The sequence below is a fragment of the Rhinichthys klamathensis genome, unplaced genomic scaffold (assembly GCF_029890125.1).
Source record: "Rhinichthys klamathensis goyatoka isolate OS25496 unplaced genomic scaffold, OSU_Roscu_1.1 h1tg000157l_1, whole genome shotgun sequence".
Classification (NCBI taxonomy): domain Eukaryota; kingdom Metazoa; phylum Chordata; class Actinopteri; order Cypriniformes; family Leuciscidae; genus Rhinichthys; species Rhinichthys klamathensis.
In genome coordinates, this window is record NW_026606692.1 from 257,501 (window position 1) to 279,086 (window position 21,586).

Consider the following 21,586-nt stretch of genomic DNA (forward strand, 5'->3'; position numbering starts at 1 on the left):
TCATGCTCTGATCGGAACAAAGGAATATTAAAATAATTAATCATTAGTTTATATCTCTGCCCATCATTTTAATTCCATATCAAACACAGTAGCCTATGTTATGTCTATTAAAAAAAAATTAAATAGACCTGTTTTGCCAAATGGATTTCTCTTCATTTCTTTTTTTAACAGATTGCAAAGTGGCACTTTTATTTCTTTTCTATTTTTGAACTTGATACACATTTTGACACAGCTGCACTTTTATTTTCTCTATTTTTGAATTCCATGCAAGTTATGACACAGCTGCACTTTTATTTTCTTTATTTTTGAACTTGCTGTTATGTTAGCTATTTGATGTAGATAGTTAGTTTGTATTTAGATACTACTTGTTACTTCAATAAATTGAAAACATTTTAAGCTTGTTGCGTATTTCATTGGCACTGTGTTGGGGCGATGGGGGCAGTGGGGCTTAAATTCCCCCTTGTCCAAAGTGGGGAATGACCAAAAGAGTTTGAGAACCACTGCGTTAAGTCAACCAACCGTCTCAGATCGTTGTCTTCCCTGGACTTGGAAATTTGATCGCAAAAATGATCGCAAAGATCGAGACTCCAGCAACACCTGTAGCCTATATGCAACAACTTTATTGAAGATTTGTTAGATTGGGGTTAGATTGTATTTGCTGGTTTGCGGTGGCAATACTCCATTATTTACTGCAAGGCAGGGCCCCAAAATTTTCCTGCTTAGGGCCCCCAGATTTACAGAGCCGGCCCTGCCTGCAGTGTAAATGCAGCCTAAAAGTAGAGTTCTCAAAAGGTCGGGTCGGCCCGACAAACCCGACGGGACCCGCGGGTTCGGGTGGAAAATATAAGCAAATGACTCGGGTCGGGTCGGACCTTGGGCTTAATCTTTTCCGCTCAGTGAAAACAAACAAAACAAAAAAACATTTCATCGCTGCTGTTCACCGTAAAGAAAGTCTGGCTGCTGCGTGCCACGTGCCGACGATCAGGACCTGCTGGGCTGGTGGAAGACCAACAGCAGCGTGTATCCCAAACTGGCATATTTTTTTATATAGCCTATTTGTATATTTAAAGTTTATTGTTTCAGTTGTTTGTATTGTTAAAAAGGCGTGAACATTAAAGGTTGATTTGAATTCCCAACTGCTGGTCATGATAATACGTGTACGAGAAAAAGAGAAAAAAGACGGCGGCGTCGGGCCGCGGGCCGGGTTCGGGCAGATAATTCATGTTGATGTGTCGGGTTACATCGGGTCCGGGCTTTAAAAGCCACGGGCCGGGTCGGGTCGGGTTGTAATTTTCAGGCCCGTTGTGAACTCTAACTTAAAGTACTCTTTTTGTTGTTGTTTTTTGACAAATTGTTCGCACTCTACCATATATGACTGAATCTATATTGCATTTGACCTTTTTTTGATGACGGGTGAATTACTGTAATTCTACTGTCTCGACTACTATGAAATGAAAAACACCTATTTACAGTATTTGACAAATTACACACACTTTGTGCATATGAGATAAATCATTCATGCAATAATTTATTACATTTGGTTGTAATACATTTATTACATTCGGAAATGCTGAATAATTGAAAAATCTTAACGTAGCAAATGATTGACTGATTAACCATTAAGATTGGTTTAGTCAAATATATTAAAATGGATGCAAATGAAAAGTTTAATGTTCATACCATTATGAACATGGTTGTTAATGTAAATGTTATTTATACATACATGACAGACTTAATAGTAGTAGTAATATTAGTAAAAGTTATTTTGTGATTTTGTGTCTATCCGTAACTCAATTGAAAATATTTTGAAATGTTTGTAAAAAAAAGTGCATTTCTGATGATCTGTTGTGACAAGTACAGTTTAAAAAAAAAAGCTGGTTCAAAAAAGTAAAGTGAAAAAAAAAAAAAAAATTCTTCGTCTTTTATCAAAAACGCTATAAATTTATCTGCTTTAAAAATGACTTACTTTCTTCCATCAATACATTTTCATTAATAATATTTAAATTTCCTCCAGTTGGTATACAATACCTTTTTTTTTTTTTTTTACAATCCAATCAATTCCCAATGGATAAAATCTATGGAAAAGTCTAATATGCTGTTTCACTCAAAAATGCATCACAATATGTAAAAATTTGTAAAGTAAAATTGGTTGCAAGCACCGTTTTGCATTGACTTAAAAACAATCTGAGGCTAATCAATCTATTAAAGGATATGTTTTCCATGTCTGCTGCACAGTGGTAAAAGTTTTTGGACATAAAGTCACACTTACAAATGAATGAATTTCACTGAATAGACAACAAAATATGGCATTAAAATTTACTGTGGCAAATGAAACCCTCAAATATTGCTTCTTTGTATGTTTTTCAGAATTATTTCAATGTGCTCAGTGTCTTTTCATGAGGTGTTTGGTAAAAACAAACATGAAAACAATTAAATAAGATTTGCCATTGATATCAGCCTTAAATGTCTGACAGCAGCCGATGCTTTAAAAATTCAAGGTAAGGTAAGGAGCATCTCAGCGCTGCTTAAAAACAAAAATTATTCTGAATCTTACCTCTAGTAAGTAATGTTGAAGTAAATCGCTGTCTTACCGTTAAACAGATCTTTCTTATAGACCGGATCGCTGGTCTCCTTACTCACTGCGTTCTGGAGTGTGCAGGTGTAGGTGTTTTCTGGATTTCCTTCGTTTTTTTTTACTGTAATGGAGTCTGTATTTGATTGGTATGCCAGTGTTTCTCCAGCAGAATTACTCCAGGTAATACTTCCATTGTACTTGCAGGATAAATATACAACATCAGGATTTATCTTCTCCCGTCCTATAACAGGTTTGGGGACCGGATCTGTGAAAGAAACAATGAAAAATGCATGCTAAGTCTAAAACACATGATAATACTAATACAATAATTTGATAATACAAATAATACATGATAGCACCTTTTGTCAGTGTGATTGATATTATGTTATGATAAATTTAAATTCAATTTGGCCTTTAAACACATAAAAAATAAATATTGATATAACATATGGAACAGACTGAGGAGGATCACTATTTATACAAGTAAACAAAAAATCATTATGATAAAGTAACGTATTTCAATAATCAACATCCAACTCACCCATAACAGTCAAGGTGAATCTTTGTGTCTGCTCTTTACCGCTCACGTCAATGGTATAAACTCCAGTATGTTCGAGTGTTAGTTTAGAAATAGTGATTTGTCCAGTCGCTGTATTAAGAGTCGTGATGTCTTTGAATCTTGGATTCAGGACTGTAGTTTCTCCGTCTTCCCATTCAATCGCCTTCACAGTTAATACATCAGGTTTTATGTGTTTCCATGTGATGCTGGTGACAGGAGGAACAATTTTGTCTAGTTTAAAAGAAACTTTATCACCCACTGCTTTCGTCACCTCTTCACCTAATAATCAAAATATGAGAGAGTATGTCAGTCAACATTCAAAAAAACAAACAGTAACAGAAAAATAAAAATGAATGAGATCATAATACAAATAACGTAAAAGCTTTACATTTAGACCTAGTGCATTTTGCTTTACTATTTTTCAACCCAAGTAGTAACTCAATTTAATGTTTCATATCTATTTTTGGTTTCCTTTTAGCCCATTTCTGTTTTTGTATATATTATTCCACATAATCAAACAAAGATTAACAATAAAGGCCACATTTGGTGGTAATATTTGTGTATTAAGATAAAAAAGTACATATTTTTAGGGGGAAAATAAACTTTCATGGCTAAGCGTTTACAGAGGAAGTCGATACAAAACATTCTGCTATAAACGCAGTTAAAAATAAGAGAATATTTTCTTTCTCAGTCCCCCAGAACAAATCACAATTAACATCAACATCAGTACAAAACTTAAGAAAAGGTGTTTTAACAGGGTACACTTAGTATTTTAAAATGTACTTATTCCACCTTATTTTTTATGCAATATTTTTTAGGCAACCTATTTAGATTGCAAATATGTTTTAGAAGATATTGGGCTGTATTCTGTTAGAAGTAACTTCCTAATTAAGTAATTATTCTACCATCAGTGATGATAATAAATAATAATAAAATAATAAATCATTTAATCTCCGTATTCATATTTCCTTTAAACAAACATTTTAAACCGGATGGTATTGCATCAAACACTAGCATATACATTAATTTGAACAAATTATACGTTGGTATACAGGGGACCATTTTCATGAGATAAATAACTGTTTAACAATACCATTATCAGCGCTTAAAAAAAAGTGTCTAAATGTTATAGCCTGTTATTCCAAATTATACAATTGTTTGGAGAAAAATTATGTTTACAGATAAGTATCGAAGAGAGTATCACTGTCTGTGAAAACTACTTAACCTAACTGGAATCTTAATCATTTCAAAGTTGCATTGCAAGAGAAAAGCACCCCAGTACCCCACCCATTTTCTCTAAGATTAGATTAGAAGTCTCGGTCCCTCGCTAGTTTCCGGTGATCATTTCACGTCAAGAAAGTAACAAGAAAAAAATTACTGTTTGGGCATAGTATGGTATCGAAATATGTAATATAGATAAAATACATGTTGAGAACACAATGTATAAATGTAATTATTATCGTTTATTAACAATATTAGCCTAACTATTAACTACACGCCTTGTATGGGTGTAACTTAGGCCTCGGCCTGTGGCTAACAACTAAAACAATAATAACGTAAGCAAAACTAGGTCACGCCGTGAATTTAGTTATCTAAAATACACCTCAATCATTTGGCATTTGTAAATAGTCCTACGATATTATAATATATTTTACAACTAAACGGCTTGAAGAGCCCAAGAACGTTTTTTTGTTTGCTAGTATCATAGCTCGAATGCTAACGGTCGCATCGCGTACCTGAAACGGCTCCTGAGGCGATGAACACACCGCAGATGACGACCAGCAAGTATTTACGAAGTGACATCTTTATACAGAGTACACTTTCATGCACTGTACTGCTATATTTCAGGCAGAAAGTATCCAGGGTCCCGCCCGAGACGCCAGGGAAGAAAGGACTGAGCATGTAGAGGAAGAACAAAACGAAACCGAATGTTATGGGCGGCGGCTTTCACTTCAGACGTTCCGCGGTTTAATGTCTACATCTAGTGGCCAAATAACAACACTACTAACCATACTTTGTTCAGGATTCATTGATGAATAAAAAGTTTGAAAGAATAGAATAGAATAGAATAGAATATACTTAGCACTATTGTCCCCTAGGGGAAATTTGTAATGGACTCAAGAGTGCGTACTGCGTAGTGCGTTTCTGCCCTTACAGACAATAAAAAAATAAAAAAAAATAAACGTAAAATACAAATAACAGCTAAAGACATACACATAGGCTACATAAACACTCATGACACATCCAAACAGCAATTATTTAAAATAGAAATCTTTCCTAACAATATAAATCTTTACTATAATTGTTGATCAAATGAACACATCCTTGCTGAATAAAATTATTGTTTTCTTTCTAAATAGAAAGAAAGAAAAATTACTGACCCCAAACTTTTGAATGGTAGTGTATATTGTTACAAAATACATTTTCTGCTGTCATTTTTATTTTACTTTTTACTTTTTGTTCATCAAAAAGTATAGCAGCACAACTGTTTCCAACATTAATAATAAATCAGTAGCCTATATTATATTAATTTCTGATGGATCGTGTGACACTGAAGATTGGAGTAGGCTAATAATGCTGAAAAATTCAGCTTTGATCTCAGGATATAAAATACATTTTAAAGTATATTAAAATAGAAAACCATTATTTTATATTGCAATACTATTTCCCAGTTTGTATTGTATTTTTGATCAAATAAATGAAGAGGCTTCTTTCAAAAACATAAAAAATAGTAATGTTTGTATATTCTAGCACAATGTAACAATCCCATATCAGACAAAAGCAGGAACAAAACGAAACAAGAACAAAACCCTAACATTTACGGTACATGAAAGATCTCTTCATATCTCTTCAAAAAATAAGTACATTTTTTATTATTAATTATACTTAGTGATTTGATTAAATGTTCTACTTCGCCTGAGAACTCTTTAGAAGTAGGTATTTCTATTTATTTTTGTTCGCATGAATAAGAAAGTCAACAGTAGATTTAAAGTGACTTGTTTCGGTTTTCAAAAAAAATAAAAAAAATAACATCCTTAATACTAAAAAAATTACATTAATATTAGCTTTTGAAATACAATAGAAACTCAAATCATTCCAGAAAAGTGATTAAACACAACAAGAAAAAAAAAAAAAAAAATGCCTTCACTTTAATTTTTACAGAAGGTTAATATATCAGTTTTATCATAAAGCTGGATTGCAAAGGGAGATTTGAATTTCACTGTGCACTTTTCTAATTTAATTGGGTGTGCAATATTTGTATGGTAATAATCAAGTCTTCCTCCACTGAATGTCATCTACTATAGTAATTCGAGTTTTGAGACTGAGAAAGTTGACGAATAGGCTACATTTATTATAACATTCTTTAAAAGCGAACTTGTCTCAAACATATATAATTACTAATTAAAGAGATATAATTACAGCATGACTCGGCCAAGGGGGGCTTTCATAAAAAACATTACAAAGCTTGGAATAGAATTTATCACAGAATTAAATTCTTTATGTATATTGGTATAAATATTGGTATACATTCATAAAACTTTTATATGACAAAATATCTCAATAGGCTCAAATAGCAGTTGTTTTTATTAAGCATTTATCAATTTTTTTAATCTATTTATATTTTTTATGTCAGAATTATTTCATAAGATGTTCACATGTCCATCAGTTTTTTTTAAAATCAATTTCCAGCCTAAGAAACAGGGGAGAGATTGTACAAATTGAAAATAGAGATTATTATTTATGACAATGAAGGTAAACTATTGGAGTTAGAAAAGGAGTACAGCCATTACAATGACAACACTTCAGGAATGAGAAAGAAAAGTTTATCTTTTATTTAAGTTCTTATAGAGATTTTCATCTTGTCACTTTGAAAACTATGTATTACAGCAGATTCATATGTGAATAAGATGGCAGCCCTGAGAACCTGTTAGTGGAAGGCATGTCCTCATGACGGGAAAATAGACCATTAAAACAGGAGAAACACATATAAACACAGCGATACTACAGCTCATCCATACATGTAATGAACAAAAACAACAAAAACATTCACTGTTTAGATTCACACATTACCTTGGTATCTAAATTATGCAAAATCCCTCACTTATTCTCCAAGCCAAAAGATAAATAAGCAGAAAGTTTTGTAAAGAGATTCTCATCTGAACTGTTTGTACAGCAGATTCATATAATCATAACCTGAGGATGAATTTCCAACAGTGTCTGTGCAGCCTATAGCAGACAGAAAGGTCAAAGTTATGAAGTTATGAAGCACATATACAGTTAAAAGCAGATGCTCATGTATAATATAGTAAAGCTGGGATTTAGAGCCGATGACCAAATGCGTTGAGAAGATTTTTGCATTTGAAGAGTCACTAGGTTCATGATGAGCATCAGTCATTCACTCATGCATGTCATTCCTGAGGGGAAAAATGCTCGTTTTTATTGTTTATTTTAAAACAGTTCAGGTTGATCAGATCTGTAATATTGCTTCTTATAATATTAAGAAGTAAACTTACTCTGGAAGTCTTCTCTCTCCCACAGCGAGCAGCACAAGAACCTTAAAGAACAACAGCGACACGATCTGTCAAAAACTGTCAATATGAAACCATAATCAAGCCTATTTACTCTATTATTACACATTACTAGAACAATTAATGTGCATGCTATTCTAAAAATGTTTATCTTCACAATCTTTCATCTTCCTTTTCTTCAATGTTAACCTGTAGCAAAATTGGCTTTTTTTTGTTAAACAATAAACAATTAAATCAATGAGTAAAATAATTTGTTTTCTTTCTGAATATCTGATTTTGCACAGAAATGTCATATTATGGAAGTAAAACAAGTTGCAAATGGAAAATTACTCAGTGGTTCGAATGTTTGTTTTGAGTTTTAAGCAAAAGATAAGCACAGATATATGTTGCAAATGTTTTAAAAGATTAAACACAATATTCTTACCATATAAAGGTGGTATAAACAGGAAAAGGAGGATAAAAACCAAGCAGATCAAAACAATGGAAATCCAAATGACAAACTCCCCGTTTAAACCTAATGCAAAAAACAAAACAAAACAAAATTCAACATTGGGAAACACATTTAAATGATCAGAATATTTTTTTTTTTTACAAATAACGTGTGATGTATGCAGTGTGAAAACAGAGAATAAGTTCGAAACCAGAAACCGCAAACAAACAGCATTAATGTGTTGGTCTTTCACTCGGCAACATTTACTGCTGAAATCTTGTTTACGTTCATTGCAAATGTTTGATATCAGTGTTGAGTCCAGCAAGAATATCAACCATGACCATAATGCATTAAAAAATGACCACGGCAGATGATGGCGTGCAAATTAATGTAAACTAGTGTCTCTCAAAACAAACAAACATCAAAATAAGTCCTTGGGTGGAAGAGAGGAACTGAGGGGAACTTATTTATGAATTTATTTCTGTGAAATGTTTGGCTGGTAAAGTGTGTGTGTGCTGTCGTTCTCTCTTCTAATAGATGACACTAGCTTTGATATTTTATTATCCAATTCTAATCCAATCACATTCAAATATGTTTTAAGTATGACGTGTGTGTCCAAACACGTGTTGAGTGTGTATACAATTTCTGAACAGAAGGAACATCTCAGCGCCACCTAAGCATTAAAAAATAATCAGACAAAGAGATTAAATCGCCGTCTCACCTTTAAACAGATCTCTCTCATAGACCGGATCACTGGTCTCCTCACTCACTGCGTTCTGGAGTGAACAGGTGTAGGAGATTTCTGGATTTCTTTTGTTTTTGACATTAATGAACTCTCCTTTCCGTTGGTGCGCTGAACCCGTCAGTGTTTCTCCAGCAGAATTCTTCCAGATGATTGTTTCACTGTACTCACATATTAAATACACAACATTAGGGTTATCAGTCGCCTCTATTTTAATCACAGGTTTGGGGACCGGCTCTGTGAAAGAAACAAACAATGAAAACATTTACACTGTTGGTATCAGATGGCATATTTACTACAATTTTAATACAAACCATAACGTAAAAAAAACCCAACAAAACATTGTACTACCATGTTTTTGGACATGTATCGTGGTATTCTTAAAAGTATTTACAAAGCACCATGGTTTCATAATCTGATTCCATCACTGTACCATAGCACTGCCAAAATACAGTGACGGTAATCGTTCAGTATACCTGGTACTGAATGATTAACACATGGTATTTACTGTAATTCAAGGACAAAGAACTGATGAGTGTGGTAGATTTTGTTAGTGTAATAACAGTTATTGGTAAATTACATACATTACAATGTGTACAATACAATTGGTTAGGCACTAATACCTGAATTAATGGTACATGAATAGTGAAGATACGAACTAAACATGAACCAATGAAGAGCGATCCTTAACTATGACATAATGATTCATGCATGAATAACAGCAGCCTTAAACATGTTAGTAATGCATTAATTAACGTTTAGGGGTAAACTAAATCAACCAGGCTCCGTAAGAAATGAAATACATTTAAACAATTTATTAGTTATAATTAGGGCCCAAGCCCAAAGGGCGAAGGCCCTATTGTTTTCCTTAGGATTATTTATTATTATTATTATTATTATTATTATTATTATTATTATTATTATTATTTTTCTGCTACCTTTTGGACACTTTTGGAGGCCTTAACATGCTCAAAAACTCCTGAAACTTTGCACACATGTCAGAACCCGCGGCCATCAGGGCCGGGCTGAAGATGGTACCCGGGCGTGGCAGGGGGGCTCGACAGCGCCCCCTGGAACGGGGTCCGAAAACATGGTCCATAAATCAAACACGCTTGCATGTAATAATATGAAACTCGGTACACATGTAGATCTCCTCGTTTCATATATACTTCACACTCTTACTTTTTACCCCAGCCCAACAGGAAGTCGGCTATTTAGGGTTGTTGGTAAAACACACGCAATGGAATGTGAAATACTCCTCCTAGAGAATTCAAACAAACGGCACGAAACTCGGTCAGCATGAAGTCAAGACATTGAGGATGAAAGTTTGCGAGGGGATTTTTGATATCTCGAACGGTTTGGCCGTGGCGAGGAAACGAATTTATGGCGAGAAACAACAAACAAGAAGTGCGTTATAACTTCTGCATACATTAACTGATCTTGATGAAACTTCAGCAGTGTGATCGCTGTAAGAGGCCGATCACATGGATGTGACTATTGTGAGTCAAAGTTATAGCGCCACCAACTGGCAGCAGGAAGTGTGTCACTTTCTAAATGCTTTTGACAAAAGTGGGGGGGTTAGTTTTATCTACAGTAACAAAACTCGATATGTATATTGTACTCTTCGAGCCGGACAACTTTCTAATTTACCGTAATTAGCTACGACCAACAGGAAGTCAGATATTTTGGTTTGAATGTGGATTTCAGATTCTGAGTTTTTAGCTACTCCTCCTAAGTAGTTTATTTTATTCATGCCAAACTTTTTCAACATGATGAAAATACATTGAAGATGCTAAATTGTGAACAGATATTGAATATCTCAAACGGTTTTGCTATGGTTGAGGGATTCAAGTAATGTCAAAAAAAGAATCAGGGCATGTCTCATATCTTTCTAAAATGTAATTATACACCATTTATTTTTATATAAAATTATACAAATATTAGAACTAAACCCATTTTATTCCTTTTTTTCAATTTAAGAATTATTTTTAAGTTTAAAAACAGCCAGAATGGTTGTTTAGTCAAAAATAATAATAATCCAAATCATATATAGTGCTATACTGCCCTCTTGTGTTCAAAATCAGGTAGGCCTATTGAATTTATAAATATTTATATATTAGGGATGTTACTATGGGAATATTTTCCCACCGGTTAATCAACGTGTGATTGTGTAAACCAATTGTGTAAACCTCCCGCTGGGGGGTTTAAAAACACTAACTTGAAAGCGAAAGTATAATATGGACGTCCGCACAGACATTGAAATGGTGGCGCTCGAATGAATTCCTATGGAAGTAGAAATTAACTAAACGTTCGCTCTGTTCTGCTCGCTCGTCGCCATGGACGCGCACCATTATGAATGCCAGTGCAGCCGCATACTTTTTAGTGTCACTAAAATTAGTGCAATTTCGGGGGCCGATTGCTTGAATTGTGAGTTCAATAGTCTATTATTTTTCACGGAAAACACAACAATAAAAGAGTACAATGACAGATTCGCTTAAATAGGCGTTTTTACATAAAATAGCCTATTCCATCATCATCTTTTCAGTCAGCTCTTCACTCTCGTGATTAATGAAATTTGACTCCTGTTGCTGATATTTGCTGCAACTTTCGTTCAGCTCACAATTTAGTAAGCAAACACGTTTCAAATGTGTTTTTATTTTATTTTTGTGTATGTGTGTGTATATGTATGTATATATATAAATATAGCTTATGTTTCAAATATGAGTTAATTAACAATCGTTGGAAAGAATGATACTTTTAAACATAACACTAAACCGTCATTAGGTGTCGCCAGGCGACCGTCTTAATGAGCGAGTCATTGATTCATTCGTTTGAACGACTGAGTCATTCATGAATGAGATAGATGTTTATGGATTGATTGGTCATTGAATCTTTGAGTCAACCGATTCGTTCAAAATGCTGAATCATTCAGTAATGAGAACGCGTTGCTGTGAGATGCGCGATGGTTCTGCTGTGATCTTTGTTTAACTATTTTCGCTGCTGAAACAGAAAAAAAGTCAATATTGCATGTAAAATGTAAGTGATTTGACTTGTGTGTGTGTGTGTGTGTGTGATTGTGTGTGTGATTGTGTCTGTTACAGTGATAAGAGTTTAACCCTTGTTAAACTTTAGGCCTTGTCTTTTTGGATATATATCTTTTTATATTAAAAAATAGTCATACAACCCATATATTTTAAATGTATTGTTTGCTTTAAATTACATTAAGATTGTATGTTTGGTAATTGAACCTGAATGAATTTTAAATGAATGTGCTATATTTCAGATCATATATTTGTTTTCCTTAAAATTTGAACTAACACTAACTTTATTCTCATCTGAATGATAGATTATTTATTTCTGTATAAAATAAAAACACATTTGATTTTTCTTTTTTAATCAATGTAGAATGTGTAACTGAAAAAATAAACAGATTAGGGCTCTGTTTGATGACAAGAAATGAAAACCAATGCGATATGATGAATGTCCAAAAGATGGCTCCCACAGACTGTTTTTAAATAGGATTGTTTGATATTTTTTGCTTTTAAACTGTGTGTGTGTGTGTGTGTGTAAGAGATTTTGGTTGGGTGACAGTTGTAGTTTACAGTTTGACAAGAGTTTATAGCTTGACAAAAGCACAATGTTGTGTTTTATTGCAAGTGTACACAAATATAAGTAAACACTTTGCAGTTTGAATAATGTCCTGTATGAACAAAAGGACGGAGTATGTTTTTATGTCTACATTGTTCAATTACGCCACACACACACACACACACACAAACACACACACACACACACACACACACACACACACACACACACACACACACACACACACACACACACACAAACACTATTTTTCTAATCAGATCAGGCAAGTAATATTCTGTCTTGTCTCTTAAAAAAACAATATATATATATTTATGTATATATATATATATATATATATATATATATATATATATATGTGTGTGTGTGTGTGTGTGTGTTTGTGTGTGTATATATATAAATATAGCTGCGAGCAGCGATGAAAGGGCCAAAGCCGGCGGCACCGCCACCCCGGTTATAGCGCCACCAACTGGCAGCAGGAAGTCTGTCACTTTCAAAAAGCTTTGAAATCACCTGATTGCTTCAAACTTCACTACTATGATGTAAACACACGGCAGATGTAGACCTGGATGTAGACCTGACCTTTCAGAAGGTTGCTCTCGCATACTTTGTGGTTGATATGTGCCCTCAATGCACACTTTTGCAGAGCCCACACTGATACAAGCTCTACAGCACACTTCTTTTCGACAGTCAAAGCAGGGTTACGTTTTTGCACGTCGTGCACAATAACCCTAAAGGCACCAGGGTGGCGGTGCCACCGGCTTTATATATATATATATATATATATATATATATATATATATATATATATATATAAATATAGCTGCGAGCAGCGATGAAGGGCCAAAGCCGGTGGTACCGCCACCCCGGTGCCTTTAGGTAACTAAAGGCACCGGGGTTGCGGTGCCACCGGCTTGGGCCCGTAATCGCTGCTCGCAGCTATATTTTAAACTATTGACATCCGCAGCTTCATCATAAACATTACTGAAGGGCACAGGATTAGTTTGTCATTAATTTCACTGATCCTCCTTATCAAACATCAGAAAATACTAAATAGACTAATCATTGATCTTAAAAGGTCATTATCTGTTTTGTGTTATTCTCTTTCTCATCTTACCTAACCTGACTTACAACAGTTCCTGTCCGCCATCAAATTAGTGTAATAATATCATGTGCTGTGAGAAAAGGCTATAAATCTCCACCTCCAGCATCCACACACACATAGGCGACTATAGCCGAGACTCTTCTCTGTGTACAGATGTGTGTGTACAGATGTGTGTGTGCAGATGTGACGTAATGACGCAAAGACATGCTCGAATCTCCCGCGGAAATCCACCAGTACCACTGGAGTTAAAAACTTTACCACAAGCTTACCGTTTTGAATCGAGCTACAGCAAGCAGAGAGTTTTGAACACTGGCTGGTTATGTACTTGCTCAAAAATTTATTTGGGATAATGTTTAACCCAGAAAAGTTACGGACTGCAGCTTTAAGGATCGCTCTTCATTGATTCATGATTAGTTCATATCTTCACTAATCATTAGTTCATGTTGAAGTAACTATTAATTCAGGTAGGCTATTAGTACATGATTATTCATGCCCTGATATTGTAAAGTGTTACCCCATTTTTTCCCCACAAATATAGGTAAAAAAAGTTGACAGACTAGCTTTATTAGGCTAATTAAAAATCATAATAACAATATGATGCTTTTAGTAATACTATTAATATAAATATAGCCTACTAATCAATATCAACTCACCCATAACAGTCAATGTGAATCTTTGTGTCTGCTCTTTACCGCTGACGTCAATGGTATAAACTCCAGTATGTTCGAGTGTTAGTTTAGAAATAGTGATTTGTCCAGTCTCTTTATTAAGAGTCGTGATGTCTTTGAATCTCGGATTCAGGACTGTAGTTTCTTCTCCGTCTTCCCATTCAATCACCTTCACAGTTAATGCACCCTTTTTTATGTGTTTCCATGTGATGCTGGTGACAGGAGGAACAATTTTGTCTAGTTTAAAAGAAACTTTATCACCCACTGCTTTCGTCACCTCTTGACCTAATAATCAAAATATGAGAGAGTATGTTAGTCAACATTCAACAAACAAACAGTAACAGAAAAATAAAAATGAATGAGATCATAATACAAATAACGTAAAAGCTTTACATCCTAGTGCATTTTGCTTTACTATTTTTCAACTCAAGTAGTAACTCAATTTAATGTTTCATATCTATTTTTGGTTTCCTTTTAGCCCATTTCTGTTTTTGTATATAATATTCCACATAATCAAACAAAGATTAACAATAAAGCCACATTTGGTGGTAATCTTTGTCTATTCAAATAAAAAAGTAGGCCTACATATTTTTGGGGAAAAATAAACTTTCAGGGCTAAGCTTTTACAGAGGAAGTCGATACAAAACATTCAACGGTGAGGTGACCATTCAACCCGAAAATCGTCATAACCATTCCAATAACTTCGAAGCTGTTCAGTTAAGCTAAAAAAAAAAACCTGGCATAGTTCCCCTTTAACTGTTGTGCTAGTTACTTCAAAAAGTAATCTTATTAGCTTACTTATCTTGCAATATTAATTGCGTTACCCTCAACATTGTATATCTAAACTGCTGTTACATGATAAGAAGAATGGCATTGGCATCTACGCTAATTTTAGTGTCTTTATTTATCCCGAGGTTTTCCCAGCCTGCCGGATCCAGGCCGTGTCCGGATCTGACGAAGGAGATTCGCCTGGACCCGATGAGAATGTAGTCCTGAAATGTTAAGTATCCTCTCCCTATGGAGGATCCCTTTCCCACTCTACAGATAAAGCGTTGAAAATTCGGTTCGCGTACCCCGAAGTGATAAAATAAAACTAAATTCTTTGTCTAATATAGGCAAGACAAGTAGTTTGTGTTTAGGCATGGTTTTTAGGGAAATTACAAACCTAGAGAGAACGCCGTCGTCTTAGTGGCCCCTAATGTAATAACAAATGATCATTTTGCTGGAAGTGAATCAACCAAAACTAACTTTAGCTGGAAATAACATTATTCAAAAATCGCTATAAAGCCTAAACAATCTCTGTTGCCGTAAATTGTATGTTTATCTCTGTACAGCTGCTTTGAAACAATCTCCATTGTTAAAAGCGCTATATCAATGAAGATGACTTGACTTGACTTGACTAGGGTCGACAAAAAAAAAAAAAGAGAGATGCTGCACCATCTTCAATAAAACATTATAAACTTCACTTACCTGAAATAGCTTCTGTGGTGATGAACACAACAATGGCGACCATCAAGCATTGATGTGACATTTTTATAAGACAAAGTACACATTAATGCACTTCTATATTTAGCTCAGAATGTCCTTTACACGTCTGAGACAAGGTGTAAGAACAGAGAATTGAGGAAGTGCAAAAACAGAAACCACAAACATGTGGTATTGAGTTGATCTTAATGTAGGACACACTTTTAAACTGCATGTTTTGAAGTTCATACTTCCCTAAAGACACATACATCTCCATCTGATTTGAAATTTTGTTTTAAAAATGTAAAAATGTCTTAACAAATCTTACATTTGACATAGGATTTTATTCAATAAAATTTTACGGAACGGCCACGGAACGGAAGCGATGAGGAATACAGACTGAAGAAGATTATTTCCGGACGGTGTTGTGCCAAATTCTGACCCCCGCCAAATTATTTCCCTCCTAGTATTGGTAGGTTTAGGATTAGTTTTGGGTAGTTGGTTAGGATTGGGTGGGGTTGGGATTAGGCAATCAGGTACTAACTCGAAATTCGAAATTCGGCACAACACCGGTGGTAGGGTTGCCACCCGTCCCTTAAAATACGGAATCGTCCCGTATTTGTGAAATAAACAGCGCGTCCCGTTTTGAATCAATACGGGACGCGGTTTGTCCCGTATTTCCGAGTTGTCTTAAATGCATCATCACATGCAAATCATTACACCCGCATTCTGTGAAGACTCGTCCTATTCTACCCTTGATTGGCTAATACTCGCTGCCATTGTTGGTTTGATTGGTTTGTTTAATACCATCAGGTTCAGGGCCAATCAGAGTCAGAGGAGGGCGGGTCTTTTGGCAGAGAGTTGATAGCAATGCTAGCTCAGAGAAATCAAAGCACCGTCTCACAGTTCTTCATACCTCAAGGATCTCCCGAAGCAGATAGTGTAATGACAGTTTTTTAAACAGCTCAATAATGTTCTGATTGATTACGTTTTCATATGCTGCCTATGCCCATTTGCTAGGAAATAATGTTACAATGTAAATTAATTATATCCATACATTATGGTATGATTTGTTTATTATGGTTAAGGTAGTCAGACACATGCGTTTTTTAAATAAGAGAGAGATATATTTAATACATATTTAATAATAAAAATGTGCATGTGTGAAGAAAATGACTTATGCTTAACAAATCTAGAGAATTTCATCCTTTAATACTATAGAATTAACAATAGGTCTGAATACATAAATAAATAAATACATAAATAGATTTTCTTACCAATAATAAAAATAGTGTTATAATTAAATTGAGAAATGTTTGTAGATTAAAGGTTATTTTTGTGTGGTATCACTGTTTGGATGGTGTTACATGTTTGAAAGAAACAGCTACTCAGTGCTGCACGGAGTGACAACTTAACGCCTACATGGTCCAATACTGCACAGTACTACTGGTCTACTGATGTTTTTGATGTTCAAGATCCTTTGCTAAAGTCAAAGTTTTTTTCCAATCAAATTTAGTATTTGTTTGAGTATCAACGCATTTGTTTAATTTATAGTGAATAAGTTATGGATCTGTTAATTTAATAAGTTAATAAAGTATGGTTAACATCTCACATACAACTCCGACGAAAGGCAATTTTTTTGTTATCTCATTGTCACACTTTGTTAAAGTTGTTTGTGATAGAGTGATTTATTCACACTGATTTCAATAGCAGATAGCTTATTATAATGTCCATTGGTACTGATCTTATTACTTTCCTAGAAAATACGTTTTGAGAATGATACCGGCATACCGTCGGGCCTGTGGTCATTGTGGCCCCGAGGACTCTGGCCCCCGCTGCGGCCGCCGGCAGGCGTCCCTTATTTTTTTGTATTGAAGGTGGCAACCCTACCGGTGAGGAAGATGAAGACTCGAAGGTGGACTTAGTGGGAACTGGATCCGCGGACCACAGATTGATCAGCTCCAGGTCCGCTCCTGGCTCTGAGATGGACTGACCCGTATGCGTCAGCTCCAGTCCGGATTGGGTGTTATAAATGTGCTAATTGCGATGAAGCAACTTTATTATTGTTTTAACGGTAACACTTTACAATAAGGTTTCATTAGTTAACTGGTTTGTTTAACATGAACTAAGAATGAACTGCACTTTGTTAATGTTAATTTCAACTTTTACTAATATGGAAATCAAAAGTTGTAGGCCTATTTGTTAACATTAGTTAATGCACCGTGAACTAACATGAACAAATAATGAACAGCTGGATTCTTATTGTGGGAGCCATGTAATGGGAAAGTCATGTGACCAAATGATAATGGGAGTGTCATTAATTAAGTGGGGTTATAACACCTGCGCGCGTGTGTGTGTGTGTGCGTGTGTGTGTGTGTGTGTGTGTGTGTTCGTATGGAAGAATGGGAGTGAGTGCTGGAGCACATATTTTGTTGACTGTGCAAACCTGTACAAAATAAAACAACATGCAAGCTTTAAGGATAAGCGTGTCACAGAAGTTAATCCTGCACTCAGCTCCTTAGCGGTTTTTGGATTGTTTTTAAACTGTTCTTTTCAAGAGTGTTAAGTTGTATAAACGTCCTATTTGTTATTATTATATATTACAATTATATATGCTTACAATTTCTAAATTATAATTTTGTTTTATTATTTGTTGTTGAAATGTTTTGGTAGTAAGGTTTCATTTGTTTACATTAGTTAATGCATTAACATGAATTGATAATAAACAATATATTTTATTAATGTTTGGTAATGAAAATGTTTGAATTCATGTTAGTTCAGTGTATTAACTAATATTAACAAATACACATTTTTATCTTAAAATGTATTTGTAAATGTGAAGATTAACTAAGATTAATAAATGCTGAAGTATTGCTCATTGTTAGTTCGTGTTAAAGGGACAGTTCACCCAAAAATGAAAATTCTGTCATTTACTTATGTTGTTTTGACTAAACCTGTATGAGTTTCTTTCTTCTGCTAAACACAAAGAAGATATTTTTAAGAATGTTGGTAACCAAACAGTTGCTGGTCCCCATTGACTTCCATAGTAGGGAAACAAAGTCAATGGGGACCAGAAATGGTTTGGTCATTCTTCTATGCTATTCTTTTTATTCACAATAATCGCGAATAAACAGTGAATAATGACCAACGTACATGTAGCATATACTCAGTTCAATGGATTTTTTATGTTCAAGTTATGTTTGAGGCCTAATCAAAGTTTACCTCTTTGTAGTGTGTTTGTGTGTGTGTGTGTGTGTGTGTGTGTGTGTGCGTGTGCGTGTAGCAGAGACCAAACATGGTATAGTTGAGGTTACATTGATCGTTGGTTCTACAATAAAATACATAGTATCAAAGAAATAATAGTATCAAAAGACACTAAACAAGACAGTAAATCATTCACACAGTGTCCTGGGATGCATGTTCATTTATAGATCAGTTTGTCTATAAATGAATGCAGGAAAGTCTGTTTTAAGGTCTGTTTCTGTCTTTCCTATGGCCTAAGTCTTGACCACATGATCACATTTTTCACAGCAATAAAGCCATCTTATCCTATCGTCGCCCTGGCGACTGAAACCTTTCCTGTTTTCTTGGGCGGGGGATGTTTCAATCCTAAGAGTGGGCTTAATTGTTAAATGTAACAAATTGTTATGTGTCTGATTGTCTCGGTCGTTACGGGTGTCTGGAGCGGTACTAACCATGAGGACTTTGTTGGGCTCCTGTATAGTTACATCATGTAGCACAATAAGATGCTGCTTTTGACATATTTGACACGGCTCCTTGAGGGTGCAAGGCTCGGGTTTGTGATTGTGTGCGCAGCGCCAGCAGTCTTTGTCTTTAAGCCACTCTGTGGTTTGGGTAGTTGTTTGTACTAAGAGTACAAAGTTAGCAAATGCTTCAGCATCCCCTATGTATGGAGTAGGGTCATGCATGTAGGCTTGTGCTAATTTGTAGGCACTTGGCACTTTTAATCTGTCTAGAAGCACTTGATATGTTAACTGCTCTGTGAGATGAGCGTGGCCATCTACGAGACTGTCTAGAGCCATTTTGAGTAAGGCAAGGTCAGACTCTTTACCACTTTCAAATTTAGGCCGAGCTGGTTTGGGTATACCACATGAGCTGGCAATCAACATGTCTATCAGATTGACTGGGGTTTGTGTCTGTTCACACGGAATACTAGGCACTGAAAATAGCTGTGGGTCGACTGCAGTTGCCTAAAAGGTTGATATAACTGACCTGTTGGAGGATGAGGTTGAGACTGGACTGGGCCTGCAAAAGTAGGTGCCTGGGCATAGCTGGTCCCTGTGGAATCCTGAGACATTTATGGTCTAGGCAGAAAGGTTGGGCACCTGACTGGCCAAGACTACAGGTTTGTCTATTACAATACAAGGAGTGTTGCACTGTTGTAGGAGGGGTTGGGGAGGGAGGCACGCTTGGTGATGCTACATGATGTTTCATTAAACAAAGTACTAATTTGAAAGCACTTTCAAATAATCAATCCAATTAACTTGTCATCAACAATAATCTTGTCTATCCCATCAGCATGAGAGGAAGCATATATATATATGCACTCAGTTGACTCACCTACATTCCTTGACAGTTTTTCAGCATCCCTCCACCACCCCGACACATCACTCTTGGCTTGTTCCTTCCACAGCCAGGAATACGGGGGGATAACTCTGGGTTCGGGCCGAATACCGAGCGCGGAGCCCTATCCTCGGACAGCACGCCAAATATGCATACCATTTATTCTATCTGACTTATTTGTAAGTGTGAACTCATGAAAGCATATATAGGAGAAGGAACAACAATTACAGGTTCTGCGTGTAATGGTTTGGGTATAGAGGGAGGTGTAATGTGCTAAGCAACAGAGTGTTAAGATAAGGGTGAGGGTTAACAGAATTACTCTTATGTTTGTAAGGTGTTGAGAGCATGGATCTGGGCTTTGTGTTGAGTCTGGGTTCGAGGCCGGGTTTGTGGAGATGGGCTGCAGGGCATTGGGTCTTCTTACAGGATGGGGGGCGTCAGTTGCCCTCCAGCGGTCTGGATTTGTTTTTACTGGTATGACCTGGGGCAAGTTCTGCTAGCCTGAACTCTTCTTCATCCGGAAAATATCAACAGAGTGATTAATAATCTGGTAAGTTTGCGTGCACTGGGAATTATATTTTCTCAAATTAATACCAAGTAATGGTAAATCTACATACAGTAGACAGTGAATATGATATATTTGATAATCAGCTATTCTACTCATTTTTGAAAGTGTGGATTCTTAGAAAATGTCTCAGGTTACTTGATTGCGCTTTGTGTGTGACCGGTTGTGAAGCATGTGTGCAATCATGCCAAGGAACTTGGCCTCAGATAACATCTGATGATGACGTCACTGGAATTGGGGCTTTTTAGAGGCTATAAATAGATCTGGAAACAAGTGCGCCTTCAGGTATCACTTTGTCTGAAGAGACGTCAGGACAAATCCTCAGTGCGGCAATGTAATGCAGCATCTCATTCCTACTTTTTCAAGGAACAGGGTTACAGTCAAGTAACCAGAGACGTACCATTTCAAAAGCTTCTCTCAATGCTGTGCTGCTAGAAGTGTCCGCATTCCAGACGAAACTGGACAAGTGTAAATGCATCTGGTTGTTGAAACCACATATGTAAATTTTACTCCTCCAAAAAATGCTAAAAAAATAATCGTGTGAGAGTGTGTTATAGGCAATATGTCATGTTATAGTCAAATATGACGGCGCTACTGCGACACGCATCACCTCAGATGAGCAGCTGAGCGTCTATTCACCAAGCCAACGCGCCGAAAATGATCACAAATCAAAGTGAAAGTAAGTCGCAGACGCTTAACACACAATCATCTTCATTAAAAGTAAAGAAACGAAATGATCTTACCAGTTCTGTTAACGCT

The 21,586-nt window shown here is 35.7% G+C and overlaps 1 protein-coding gene across 1 annotated transcript in view; it reads right to left on the bottom strand.

The window, feature by feature from the left end:
- LOC130090957 (uncharacterized) overlaps window positions 1–15,790 on the bottom strand; it is a 40,148-nt gene extending 24,358 nt beyond the window's left edge. Inside the window, exons 1-5 of the mRNA XM_056258603.1 lie at window positions 15,685–15,790; window positions 14,200–14,499; window positions 8,815–9,072; window positions 3,117–3,413; window positions 2,592–2,840 (exon numbers count right to left, since the gene is read on the bottom strand). Of these exons, the coding sequence (XP_056114578.1) occupies window positions 2,592–2,840; window positions 3,117–3,413; window positions 8,815–9,072; window positions 14,200–14,499; window positions 15,685–15,745 (1,165 nt within the window). The 5' untranslated portion in view covers window positions 15,746–15,790. The remainder of the gene's footprint in view (window positions 1–2,591; window positions 2,841–3,116; window positions 3,414–8,814; window positions 9,073–14,199; window positions 14,500–15,684) is intronic.
- Window positions 15,791–21,586: the final 5,796 nt, after the last annotated feature.